The following is a 14,121-nucleotide window of genomic DNA, read 5'->3' as shown; positions in this document are numbered from 1 at the left end:
TATTTTCCATCGTATTTTCACGGGAACTTTCGAACGTGCCTTGCTATTTCAGTCAGTCTCGGTACAAAGTACTGACATTGACTGAGCATATCAAATACGAATGTTTCCGAGAAAATACGATGAAAACATACAAAATTTTCCTATTTTTAATTTGAACCTTGTTGCAAAGTAAAATGGGAGAATTTCGTTTGTTTTATAAATCAATGAAACAAAGGAAATGATTCTGTATTTGGTTCATGAAAGGTTCTAATTAGATTGCAGCGGAGTGTACATTGTAATGTACATTGGGCCTCACGAGGATAAAATATAAATTATTTGAGTGCACTTTACAAATACGATAGTGCTTGAATTACCTACTTGTATTTGGTTACTTATACTGGAACTATATCTTGATATAAGTATACTATACTTTTATTTTAAGAATGAAGTAGGTAATGTTATGTATAAATGTTTAACACTGCCCGTAAATGCAAATGTATATAAATTGGCTGAAATCACAAAATTTGTATTTTCATAAAATAATTTAAGATATATTTTTAATACGCTATTTTACGAGATTTGGAAGTATTTGTTTATTTTAATTTGTTATTGAGTATACAATTGTAATACATCACTAATAAATCAATTATTTTATGTGCCTTGTTTTCTTTTATTTATTTATCTTTGATGTCATATTATTTTGTTTGACACCCTAATGTCAATACTTAATAACACGTTTTTGTCACCTTTATTACTTGGGAATAAGATACTATTGGGACTCTTGGGACCAGGGATGTTGCGGATGCTGATTTTTTGACATCCGCGGATGCGAATTTTTAAAGGCTCACATCCGCGGATGCGGATGTCAAGATAGATACATAAAAAACATCAAATATTACATTTTAGTAATTTTTATTTCAAAAACCGGCCAAGTCCGAGTCGGACTCGCGTTCCAAGAGTTCCGTACATTAAGTCCCACTCACGCTTGACTGCTAATTTCTAATAGGTTTTTTTGGCTAATGACTAAATTACCTAGCAGTCTAACACTTACGCCGATGCTAAGACGTTCCTGTACCGACCTGTTCCACATCCGCATCCGCATTAAATCCGCATCGATTTTATGCGGATGCGGATGTTGAAAATAATGCGGAAGTTCCGCGGTTGCGGATGCGGATATTCGCAACATCCCTGCTTGGGACAGTTGGGACTAATTGGGACAGTGTCCATCACGAATACATTTAGGGCGTCCGCCACCGTGGGCGGGTGCACTTCGCGGGCACACGCACGCGAGTGCCATTGTAGGTAAAATTTAATTGAATTGAAAGTTAGCAACGCTCAATCGCTCATACAATTTTTCAACCCGGTCACCCGCTCCGTGCAACCGCGCCAGCTAGCGGACGCACTAACGTTAAATACATACTATACAGTCAACCGGGGTGAATAGGGACAAAACTTAAAATGTGGTTAATCTGACACAAATTGTATCGTACAAAATCTATTACTATTTTCAATCGAATAATACAATTTATTTAAGTAATTTGTAAGAAATTGCGATATCTCAATAGTAGGTACCTACTCGTAAGATATACATTTTCACAATGTAGACTAAAATAAATATAATTTTTTATGATACTCTCGGAAAGTCAAAACATTTTTTATCATATCAGTTAGGCACAGTTTGAATGTTATTTATGATAATTTTATGATCAATGTTATCATGTAACTATACCAATACTTATCAATGTATTCTCACCTTTGGGGTAAGAAAAAGTCACCTTCGGAGGATTACCGTAGACCGTTGGTAGATAATCCCATTATATAACTGTTGTCAGACTTTTATCATATTTTATTACATACTTTTATATCTGTGTTTTTATTCCTTTCGGAATTACCTGAATATCTACCTACACCTTTTTTGTTTTATTTAGTAAAATTAAAAAATAATTACCTAACCCAAAATGTTATACCTATAACTCAACATTTTTTCCCAAATTGGTGGATCGCGTCGCGAGGGAAATACTATGTGGGCCCTGAAACTGCTAGGACTAGGAAATCTGAGCGTAACCAATAATATTTTATGCCCTTTTAAAACGGCCATGATTTGGATCCCTAAAATGGCAGTTGGTGTTAGGATGGTATAGGTATAAAACTTAACACTTTTGTTTTGCCCTGTACTGACCTAGGACAAACATGTAGGTAACCTTGCTGCTGGAATGCGTGAAAATGCCTCAAATATGCACTGTATCTGTATACAAGCGCAATGGCTGACTGAGACCGAATGATAATACCACTGCCACATATGTTGTACAACCTATACCTATATAACCTACCTATAATATTTATCATAGTCCGCCCGGACCGGCTTGAGCACACACGTGTACGAAATGGCAGTGGCAATCAACAGAGGTACGTAAACAATTACTTATTTTAAGTAAAATGTGAAATATACAACTGTTTTGTTTAGTTTCTTTCAATTTTTAACGATTTTTGAGGTTAAGTGCCGATACTTATGTTATAAGTCTCACGACTTGGGATTTTAAGTGATTTTTATTGTTATTTTTATGAATAGGCGTGAGTGTCGTGACTACTCGTGACAGATACCGAATACCTACCTACATACTTGTAGCACATACGGCATACGGCACTACTCTTTGAAAAAGCGGCCAAGTGCGAGTCGGACTCGCCCATGAAGGGTTCCGTATTTAGGCGATTTATGACGTATAAAAAAAAACTACTTACTAGATCTCGTTCAAACCAATTTTTGGTGGAAGTTTACATGGTAATGTACATCATATATTTTTTTTAGTTTTATCATTCTCTTATTTTAGAAGTTACAGGGGGGGGGACACACATTTTACCACTTTGGAAGTGTCTCTCGCGCAAACTATTCAGTTTAGAAAAAAATGATATTAGAAACCTCAATATCATTTTTGAAGACCTATCCATAGATACCCCACACGTATGGGTTTGATGAAAAAAAAATTTTTGAGTTTCAGTTCGAAGTATGGGGAACCCCAAAAATTTATTGTTTTTTTTCTATTTTTGTGTGAAAATCTTAATGCGGTTCACAGAATACATCTACTTACCAAGTTTTAACAGTATAGTTCTTATAGTTTCGGAGAAAAGTGGCTGTGACATACGGACGGACAGACAGACGGACAGACGGACAGACGGACAGACAGACAGACAGACATGACGAATCTATAAGGGTTCCGTTTTTTGCCATTTGGCTACGGAACCCTAAAAAACCTAAATAAAAAGTACTTTCATAAATAGAATGCTGATAAGTTGACACGAAAACTTATAAATATGAATACGAAATGTTTTGATGTCTCAAGATTGGACGTTGTAATTTGGACTTAGCTATCTAAATCATAAGGTGGTAATTTCATTGCCGCGATGTCGGTGTCTTCAATTGACCTTGACTGCGTGCATGTTGTATTTACAACCGCGGTCAATGTCCGATGTGATAAAAGTATCACTTTTAATATAGGATTGAAAATTTCGAGTCAGAGTTACTTACCTATAAATTTTCATCGGTACAGGGGCCCGTTTCTCAAAAGCTTGTAACTTGTAATACAAGTGAAAGTCCCTTTCTAACAGAAGCTGTCAAAAAGTGACATCCGCTCTCCGCTCGAGAGTGCGAGTCGGACTACTCGGACTCGCGTTCCAAGGGTTTCGTACATTAAGTCCGACTCACGCTTGACTGCACATTTCTAACAGGTTTTCCTGTCATCTATAGGTAAAGAACTATTTTTCAAAATTGTAGATCCAGTAGTTTCGGAGATAAAGGGGGGGAGTGAAGGTTCCGATTTTTCCTTTTGAGGTGCCGACCCCTAAAAATGTGCCCCAAAGTTTTTCAGCTGAACTAAATGGCGCTTATTGATTTATGGTAATTGGATTGTCGTGTCTAGCGCATAGATGATAGATTCCTAGGTATCCCATTTGTTTCCAGGTATCTTCATCGTAGGGGCGAAGCGTACGCCCTTCGGCCGCTATGGCGGTAAACTGCGAGATGTTCATCCATCAGACCTACTGGCGACTGCTGCCAAAGACGCCTTCAAAGCGAGCGGCGTCGCACCAGCCATCGTCGACACTGTCAACATCGGACAAGTTAATGTGGTAAGTAGCATCCACCATTCGATGTGATTTTAATTGTTCCCTACTGGGATAGATGGCAGCACCATCTCTCTCGCTATACCGTAATCCAGTATTCAGTAAGCGAAGGATTCGTATATATAGGAGGTGCAAGCACGTACTGCTCGTCCTTAGAGTTGGTCAAAGGCGCCTAGGCTTTCAAAGATAGCCTATACCGGATAATTTGGGAAGGGTACCGCCGTGGCCGGGTGGTCTAGTGGTCAGACGTTAGTCGCGTAAGCTGAAGACGCCGGTTCGATTCCGGTGTCGGCCACCGGTGGACTTGGTCACTTTTTCTTTAGTATATGACATCTATTTCAGTTTATAATACTGGTGCAGTCAATGTGGTATAAGTAGGCAAGTAAAATCTTCTCAGGGTTTTGGTGTCTTGAACCAGTGTAGTTTAGTGCTTTCACTTTCAATACTTAGCGGAATTAGTCCCAACACGAGATGAGACATTGGATGAAACTATTCTTCTAATGGACCAACTAACGCGGTCTTAAGAGCGCTCCAACAAGAAAAGTCAAAATAATGCAAAATTGATGATATTCCTCGATGACATTCAGTACTTTAGGGTCATTATTAGAAACAATGAGTACTTGTTACGGTAAAAGCGTCTTCTTATCTTTAGGAATTACTTTTTAAATATTGGAAAAAGGGCTTACTAAATTAGTAATGATTTTTTTTCTGATGGTTGTTTCCGAAAAACCACGTGAAGCACTAAATTGTGAGCTCGTATTTGTAAATGTTGAGAAGTTTACTCCAGTAAAGCCGGCTATTTTGTATTACTAATACCCTGTACATTAGGAATTACTTTTGACATTTTTCCTAAATACCTTTGAGAAAGAGAAAATCGAAGAAAAACAAACTCAATTTTCTCTCCGAAACAAGTGTCAATTCCTACGAAATTCTACTTAATATCGAAGTCATTTTCATACTCAAGCAATCTGCAGCGTTTGCTTATACTGATGGTATACATAAGTGTTTATGAAATTCTACTATAATTTTTTGAAAACGACTCTAATATTACCGATGACGCGCGGTCGTGAGCTCAGTGCCGCGGCAGAGCTTGTAGAGGTAGGACGTGTGTCGGTCGGCTCCGCACGTTTTCAACGGCGACGACGAGGTTTTTTATCATTGTGTGCGGCAGGCGCCGTGTAAAATGCTATACTGTGTGCGTGACAGTGCGTGTAAACGGCGACTGAGAAACTTTGATCCTAGTACTGTGTATTTGGTTTTATAGTATAGTATGTAACTACCGGACAGCATTAAAGATATTTGAAATGATCTGATATTTTATAGGTACTAAATTAAAAAATGGCTGAATACAAATGCTTTTGATGACATGTCAGAATCAGAATATATAGGTCTGATGATGGAGCTGGGAGGTGGTCACCGGTACCAATCAACCATGCAACTAAACCACTTCGTGTTTCGGCTCGTTTGATTCGTCTCAACAAGATCTTTGACACAAGATAGGACTCAGGGTCTGATGATGGAGCTGGAAGGTGGTCACCGGTACCAGTCAACCACGCAACTAAACCACTTCGTGTTTGGGCTCGTTTGATTCGTCTCAACAAGATCTTTGACACAAGATAGGACTCAGGGTCTGATGATGGAGCTGGAAGGTGGTCACCGGTACCAGTCAACCACGCAACTAAACCACTTCGTGTTTCGGCTCGTTTGATTCGTCTCAACAAGATCTTTGACACAAGATAGTACTGAGGGTCTGATGATGGAGCTGGAAGGTTGGCACCAGTACCAGTTAACCACGCAACTAAACCACTTCGTGTTTGGGCTCGTTTTATTCCTCTCAACGAGATCTTTGACACAAGATAGAACTCAGGGTCTGACGATGAAGCTGGAACGTGGTCAACGGTACCAGTCAACCATGCACCTAAACCACTTCGTGTTTAGGCTCGTTTGATTCGTCTTAACAAGATCTTTGACACAAGATAGTACTGAGGGTCTGATGATGGAGCTGGAAGGTGGTCACCAATACCAGTCAACCATGCAACTAAACCACTTCGTGTTTGAGCTCGTTTGATTTGTCTCAACAAGATATTTGACACAAGATAGTACTGAGGGTCTGATGATGGAGCTGGAAGGTGGTCACCGGTACCAGTCAACCACGCAACTAAACCACTTCGTGTTTGGGCTCGTTTGATTCCTCTCAACGAGATCTTTGACACAAGATAGAACTCAGGGTCTGATGATGGAGCTGGAAGGTGGTCAACGGTACCAGTCAACAATGCAACTAAACCACTTCGTGTTTCGGCTCGTTTGATTCGTCTCAACAAGATCTTTGACACAAGAAAGGACTCAGGGTCTGATGATGGAGCTGGAAGGTGGTCACCGGTACCAGTCAACCACGCAACTAAACCACTTCGTGTTTGGGCTCGTTTGATTCCTATCAACGAGATCTTTGACACAAGATAGAATTCAGGGTCTGATGATGAAGCTGGAAGGTGGTCAACGGTACCAGTCAACCATGCAACTAAACCACTTCGTGTTCCGGCTCGTTTGATTCGTCTCAACAAGATCTTTGACACAAGATAGTACTGAGGGTCTGATGATGGAGCTGGAAGGTTGGCACCGGTACCAGTCAACCACGCAACTAAACCACTTCCTGTTTGGGCTCGTTTTATTCCTCTCAACGAGATCTTTGACACAAGATAGAACTCAGGGTCTGACGATGAAGCTGGAACGTGGTCAACGGTACCAGTCAACCATGCACCTAAACCACTTCGTGTTTGGGCTCGTTTAATTCGTCTCAACAAGATCTTTGACACTAGGTGATTCTCAGGGTCTGATGATGGAGCTGGAAGGTGGTCACCGGGAATTCCCGGTTCTCGCCATACAGACTCAGTACCGGGAGCAATCCCTAGTTGATATGAATAAAACGAGCCCAAACACGAAGTGGTTTAGTTGCATGTTTTACTGGTACCGGTGACCACCTTCCAGCTCCATCATCAGACCCTGAATATCACCTAGTGTCCAAGATCTTGTTGAGACGAATCAAACGAGCTCAAACACGAAGTGGTTTAGTTGCATGGTTTACTGGTACCGGTGACCACCTTCCAGCTCCATCATCAGACCCTGAATATCACCTAGTGTCCAAGATCTTGTTGAGACGAATCAAACGAGCTCAAACACGAAGTGGTTTAGTTGCATGGTTGAATGGTACCGGTGACCACCTTCCAGCTCCATCATCAGACCCTGAGTATCACCTAGTGCCAAAGATCTTGTTGAGACGAATCAAACGAGCTCAAACACGAAGTGGTTTAATTGCATAGTTGACTGGTACCAGTGGCCACCTTCCAGCTCCATTTTCAGACCCTGAGTGTCACCTAGTGCCAAAGATCTTGTTGAGACGAATCAAACGAGCCTAATCATGTTACTACATGGTTGATTGGTATCTGTGACCACCTTCATCATCATCATCAGGCTTCATTATCAGATGCTTAGTATCAGCTCGTTTCTAAACTTAAGATACAAATTAAAGGTTTTATTATATAGCTAAAATAGTTTCACTATACAGCCTATACCATATGCAATGACGAAAAATGAAAATAAGCGAGTACCTAAGTAAGTACGTTTAATTTCTTTCTAGTAATAATGACCTACATAAGTATGTATATTTGCACTGGATTTAGTATTTTCGTACCAAAGAACATTTTTAGGACTTTGATATTAAAGTACAGTTAGTGTTATGATTGATTTCAATGTGCTTCACGATCGGATCAAGAATGTTTAATCCATCATTGTAGTGCGACCGAGGGAAAATGCGGTGGAAGGGTTCGGCGACCTGAGATCGCGGGGCCTGCCGCAGCGCGTAAAATACCTAAACTCGCTCATCCCCGAAATGTAATAGCACTCTTAAGGCCTGGCCAAACACACGGCGCGACGCAGCGCCGCGTGATGCCTGTTCAAACAGGGCGCGCGCGGATCGCGCCGGCCTCACGCTCTCATCGCACGCGCGGGAACGCGGCGCGGCCGCACGGGTGCGGGGCGCGGGGCCATGCGCACTACGCACCGCTCCCTGCCTAACGTCCGATCCGACTGATGTGACCTAGCGCGACGCGGCGAGCCGCCGCGTCCGCGCGGCGCGGGGCGCGACAGAAGCGGGGCGTGATTGATACCGGCGGGACGCAGTCTGTTTGACGTCGGTAACCTGTTAGCATGTGCCGCGGTCGCGCCGTGTGTTTGGCCAGGCCTTTAATCTTTAACATTGGACAAACTTAATGAAACTTAGAACTTTACTTACGGTGGACGTCGCTAGGGTGCCTCCCTAAAAGGCCGGTGGTGTGAATATTTGCTGTCCATGGATGAGGTCTTGGTAGATCAGATGGCAGAGCACAGGGCTAATAGTGATCCAGTAGTAGTGAGTTCAAGTCTCACCCAAGACAGTACATTTTGTTAAATTTATTCTAAGCTAAATAGCATCGTTAACAGACGTTTTTGCTTGATACAAAATTAAATGAAACTTGTTTCAGCTAAGTGGTTCTTCAGACGGAGGTTTAACACCTCGCCACGCCGCTCTAAAGTCCGGGGTCCCGCAAGATAAGCCAGCACTCGGTGTTAACAGGCTCTGTGGCTCAGGCTTCCAGGCTATCGTCAACAGTGCACAGGTAATTCAGAATATTCAGATCTAAATACTGTCTAAATTATTGAAAAATCGACAGTCTTACGATCTACTGTTTCTCTGATATTATTGAGTAGGTAGTCAAATTATTTAGAATAGAATATAATTTATTCGTAAGCACATACAAACGAGGCAAGGCAATACATAATATAAAAGAAAACACTAAGATTAAAGTGCCACGAAATGGCCTCATCTCAGCATGTTGCTTCCAGCGCTGATCTTCCGATGAGACCATCAAGTGAGAAGAATCACGGAAGGTAACAATTAAGAATATTGATATCTTTCGACGCCCCGAGCATCACATTTTATGGGAAGACCATAGGTCGAGGTCAGAGTTAACCTACTTCGACAGGCGAGGGTGCACTTTGCCAACCACCCAACTTTTGTTACTAACTTCACATGATTTCAGGACATCATAACAGGCGCAGCGCAGGTCTCTCTTTCCGGCGGCACAGAGATCATGTCTGGCGTCCCCTTCGTCGTTCGCAACGTTCGCTTCGGCACAGCCTTAGGCCAAAGAATAGACTTCGAAGACTCGCTACAAAGGGGCTCGTTGGACACACAGTGTAACCTCACCATGCCTGAAACGGCAGAGAATTTAGCTGAGCGGTACAAGCTTCAGCGAAGTGAGGTTGATGCCTTCGCACTGCAGTCGCAACAGAGATGGAAGGCTGGTGAGGATCTCTTTCTTACTTATACTTTACTAGTATGAATGAATGAATAACATTTATTTCAGGACAACTCCCATATTATGTTAGTAACAAGATAAATACTGATAATAGTGTTAGTGCACAACATAAATAAAATTTAACACAAATAAAAACTGCGTCCATCGACGCAACAGCGCGGAGTCCCAGCGGTCCGCGAACGCGCTCAGGATCCCGTTGGTGCTGCAGCGAACTCGGGCTAACATATTCTATGATCGTTTATATTTGATCGTTTTTGTGTTTGTCGGGAAAGCTTGAAAGACTAGGAGAGAGAGAGAGAGGAAAAACAAAAGCCCAGTAAGGGTGGTTTTCCAGGTGGAATTCTTTGCACTGCCCAATCCCAAATTATATTAGCTTTTAAAGACAAGTAAAACCAAAAGTAGACCATATCTATACTGTGTAAATAGTCGCAGAAGTATATTATTTACAGATCAAAATATATTGTATTTCTTTCGCGTCACGGTTCCGCTTTGGAAGTTATTCTTTTCTATTGTGAAATTCGTAAACCTCTATTCATATAGGCTCTATTTTATTCCAACAACATTAAGGAGATATCTGATTTAGATTTTAATTAGGTATGTACCTACTTTTTGTTAGGCTGATTTAGCAATCACTTGAAAAGCGAAGCGAAGTTGAAAACCACTCTTTCTATTTACAGCCTTCGACAACGGCGTCTTTAACGAAGAAATGTCCCCTGTGACGGTGAAGGTCAAGAAACAGGATGTGGTCGTGTCTGTTGATGAGCATCCTCGGCCGCAGACCACGACTGAAGACCTGGCGAGACTACCTGTGTTGTTCCGCAAGGGGGGTGTGGTCACAGCAGGGAATTCCTCGGTAAGAAGCTGAGTATGTTGAAGTTGTGATAGTAGATAAGTATCCTCGCGCCCACAGATCACCGTTGCAGATCTTCACAGTAAATTGGATTGGAGTTATCCATCGCTCCCAAAAAGTTATCCATTTATGTCTCTTGTTTCACATGGTATGCATGTAGACAATTAGTGAATTTTTCGGTCAGGGTCTATAAATTGTTGACGTTCGTGGTCTACAATGCAGAGAGAAAGTAACAAATTGATAAAAAAACGTTGTAACACCTTTTGTTTCAAATTGATAAAAAAAGTCCTGACATCTCTCTTTCTTCCACTAGGGTGTGAACGACGGAGCCGGCGCCATCATCCTAGCCAATGAAGAAGCGGTCTTCAAGCACAGCCTAAAGCCTATAGCTCGTCTGCTCGGCTGGTCTTTCGTTGGTGTGGACCCCAGCGTCATGGGCATTGGCCCTGTGCCGGCCATCCAGAGTCTGCTGGCTGTTAACAAGCTCAGCTTGAAGGACATTGATCTCATTGAGGTAAGATAGTTACAAATTTGCGATCTACTCAGGCGTCTACGACACCTTGGTCTTTTGCCGGTCAGAATCAGTTTCAGAAGTAAAGCCTAAGTACAGTCTGAAGCCAATAGCTCGTCTGCTCGGCTGGTCTTTCGTTGGTGTGGACCCCAGCGTCATGGGCATTGGCCCTGTGCCGGCCATCCAGAGTTTGCTGGCTGTTAACAAGCTCAGCTTGAAGGATATTGACCTCATTGAAGGTACCAGTGATCGGAATAGGCAGAGTATATTTACCTACACTTGGTAGAACATAGATAGTGGAGACTTCCTTACGACAAAAATTTTTTGCGCGACTAAAGTCCCGGGAACTTACCGAATAATTAATATTGTTCTGAATAGTACAAAAACACAATGCAAACTGCTTCAATACAATAAATAGTCATAAAATAAAACAACCAATATATAAACGGATTCTTCTATATTTATTTTTAATAAACTCTCTTTATGTACAAAGTTATTATTATTTTATTAAGTCTAAATATAAATAACATTGCAACTCAATCTACAAATACAAAATTATTATATTGATTTAAACTAACACCATTTTCACACATACCTATTACTAAATGAAAACGGGACTTAATCGCGTAAATATTTGGCCCAAGGTTTCGGATGTCACATTACGTCCGTGGTCAGAGGCATACGGGTAGGGAGTTGTGTCAACATTTTCTAGCTATACGAGTTTTTGGAACTACCCGCACTTGATTTCCATTAGTTACTTTTATGCTAGGGTAAGTGCTACGCGATTAAGTCCCGTTTTCATTTTACAAAATTATTTGTCGTCACTATCAGAATCACATTCATAATCATAACATTCATTCATTTCAGTACTATTATTATTCTCCTGGAGATGATTGAAATATATTTCTATAATTTTTTCCATATTTTCAATTTTCCGTCTATTTCTTTTCACGCTTAAAATCCATTTGTATGTATAAAATGACCGTTCAACGTCTACAGATGTGAGTGGTGCAAAATTATAAATCAAATCATCATCTGCGTCGATCCCTTGAACAATTCTCTCACTTTTTTCTCTAACTATGTCATAGTCAGGTTGCGTTCTATAACTTTCTCTAATTTATTTTTATTATTTCGTTTGACGACCAATTCAAAACACATCTAACGTTGTCAATAATATCTGAATATTCTGCTAGCGATAATTTAGACTCTTGTAATTTTGTAAGTGCTACTTGAATATCCAAAAAACACAGTATCTACACTTCCGTACGTACTCGACAAGGGATAATAAGAAACTGATGTCAACTTTCTATTTAATGCATAAAAAGGGTTGCAGGTAACAGCGATAAGTGATAACGACATCTGCTTTGTCTTTTAGACGATAACAATGTTATATTATCACTCGTAAACTAGTACAAACTTGTAGTGTTGTGGTTACTATTTAATTTTACGTACATTGGGGATACATTATGAGATTTTATTAATTTTACTGATTTTTAAATCCGGGAAGTCCCGGAAAAAAATGTTATCGCAAGGAAGTCTCCACTTCATGACTTTGTTCTACCAAGTGTAGGTAAATATACTCTGCCTATTCCGATCACTGTAAATTACCATCAGTATCAGTTTCATTTCATATCCAATGATAATTACTACCTCCTGCCACTAAAGACTAGTAGGCCTGAGTCTCTAGAACCTATCTTTGAGGTCACACCGCCCTATACGCAAATTCAGTACGACATTTATCTATTGGATAACATTGCGAGACCAAGCCCGTTAGTTGCGGTCGGTACAACGCATACTTAAGCATAAGCATCTAATCAGATCGGTTCTACAGTACCTAAAGTGGACATGAACTTCTAACAGTCTCATCTCATCAAGAGACATTAAACCTGCGCCCTCAGGAATATAAGAAGCAGGGATACTGCCATATCCTTAAATGGAAGCAAATTGGAGAAAAATGATTTTTTTACGAAGAAATCAATTATTTATTTCGTCAACAGATCAACGAGGCATTCGCAGCACAAACCTTGGCCTGCGTTAAGGAGCTGGGCATAGACCAGAGCAAACTGAACGTGAACGGGGGCGCCGTGGCGCTTGGGCACCCCGTCGGCGCCTCGGGCGTCAGGATCACTGCGCATCTAGCTTACGAACTGAGGTATGAAAGAAATCAGCTGATGAACGGAGTTATCCACGTGACGCTTGTGTCACTATTTAACACCGCGAGATTGAAAGAGACAGTGTCATTATTACGCTCTCACGTCGATAAGTGAAAATATAATATTCATGTAGAACGCAAATATAGGCGCCAAGGGGCTTGAGCACCGGTGGGTGCCACAGGTGCCAAGATCACCGCACATTCAGTGCAGTAATCATACTGATTTAGATACCAATAGTAGCATTAACCAACAGTATTTTGGTGCATCAAAAACAACGCGGGTCGCGTTCAGATGAATATGTGCGATTGCGAAGCCGTGGTGAGGCCAATAGAAACGACAACGAACGGCGTAAAAAATATGAAAATTGTATAGGTACATTCTTGGGATAGAATATGCATATGCGGCCTAGAGCGGGCACAATAGTCGCGTACAAAGCCAATGCAAAATCTACTATTATTTTCAATCGCATGATACAGTTAGTTTAGCTAGTTTTTAATTATTAGGTAAATCTCTTTCCCGGTTTTCATTCCTATTCACTCTGGTTGACGGTACACGCGAGCTACAGACTAGAACCCTGAAAAACTGATGTTACTGATGGGCTACCTAGGACTTTTGACCAACTTAATTCCTACAATAAATTTAAGTGGAAAGATTAGTGTATTTGGTGAGACTTGAACTCACGGCCTCTGGATCGATATTCCCGCGCTCTGCCATCTGAGCAGATCTCAGCGCCATCTGAGCGCTGGAGTATCGATCCAGAGGCCGTGAGTTCAAGTCTCACCCAAAACAGTAATATTTCCACTTTTGAATTTATTCTAAGCTCAATAGCATCGTTCGCAGACGTTACTGCTTGTTAAAAAAATAATTGTAAAAATAACTGTAAAAATGAAAGCCTAGATTAACAACAAATAAGTATTTATTGGCCAATTTAATCAACTATTTTTTTTTAGGCGCCGTGGACTAAAGAGAGGCATCGGATCGGCTTGCATCGGCGGCGGGCAGGGCATCGCTTTATTAGTAGAAACTGTTTAAAATAGTTTAAACAAATTATTATTATTTTATATGTAAATATTGATTTCACATTGGCAATAACTCGATAATGAACCCAGATTTGTCGCCTGATGATTGTTAATTAATCCATAGACATAATCGTATTAT

General features: G+C 41.0%; 1 protein-coding gene across 1 annotated transcript; it reads left to right on the top strand.

Annotated features, from left to right (window-relative positions):
• The first annotated feature begins 2,318 nt into the window (after positions 1–2,318).
• LOC134655082 (3-ketoacyl-CoA thiolase, mitochondrial-like) lies at positions 2,319–14,050 on the top strand. Its single transcript, XM_063510544.1, has 8 exons — positions 2,319–2,385; positions 3,935–4,101; positions 8,613–8,747; positions 9,171–9,435; positions 10,127–10,302; positions 10,613–10,813; positions 12,808–12,962; positions 13,914–14,050. The coding sequence occupies exons 1-8, from the start codon at positions 2,364–2,366 to the stop codon at positions 13,993–13,995; spliced, it is 1,203 nt and encodes a 400-aa protein (XP_063366614.1). The 5' UTR covers positions 2,319–2,363; the 3' UTR covers positions 13,996–14,050.
• The last annotated feature ends 71 nt before the right edge of the window (positions 14,051–14,121 follow it).

Source organism: Cydia amplana, chromosome 16, assembly GCF_948474715.1.
Source record: "Cydia amplana chromosome 16, ilCydAmpl1.1, whole genome shotgun sequence".
NCBI lineage: Eukaryota > Metazoa > Arthropoda > Insecta > Lepidoptera > Tortricidae > Cydia > Cydia amplana.
This window is presented reverse-complemented; position numbering and strand designations above follow the sequence as displayed.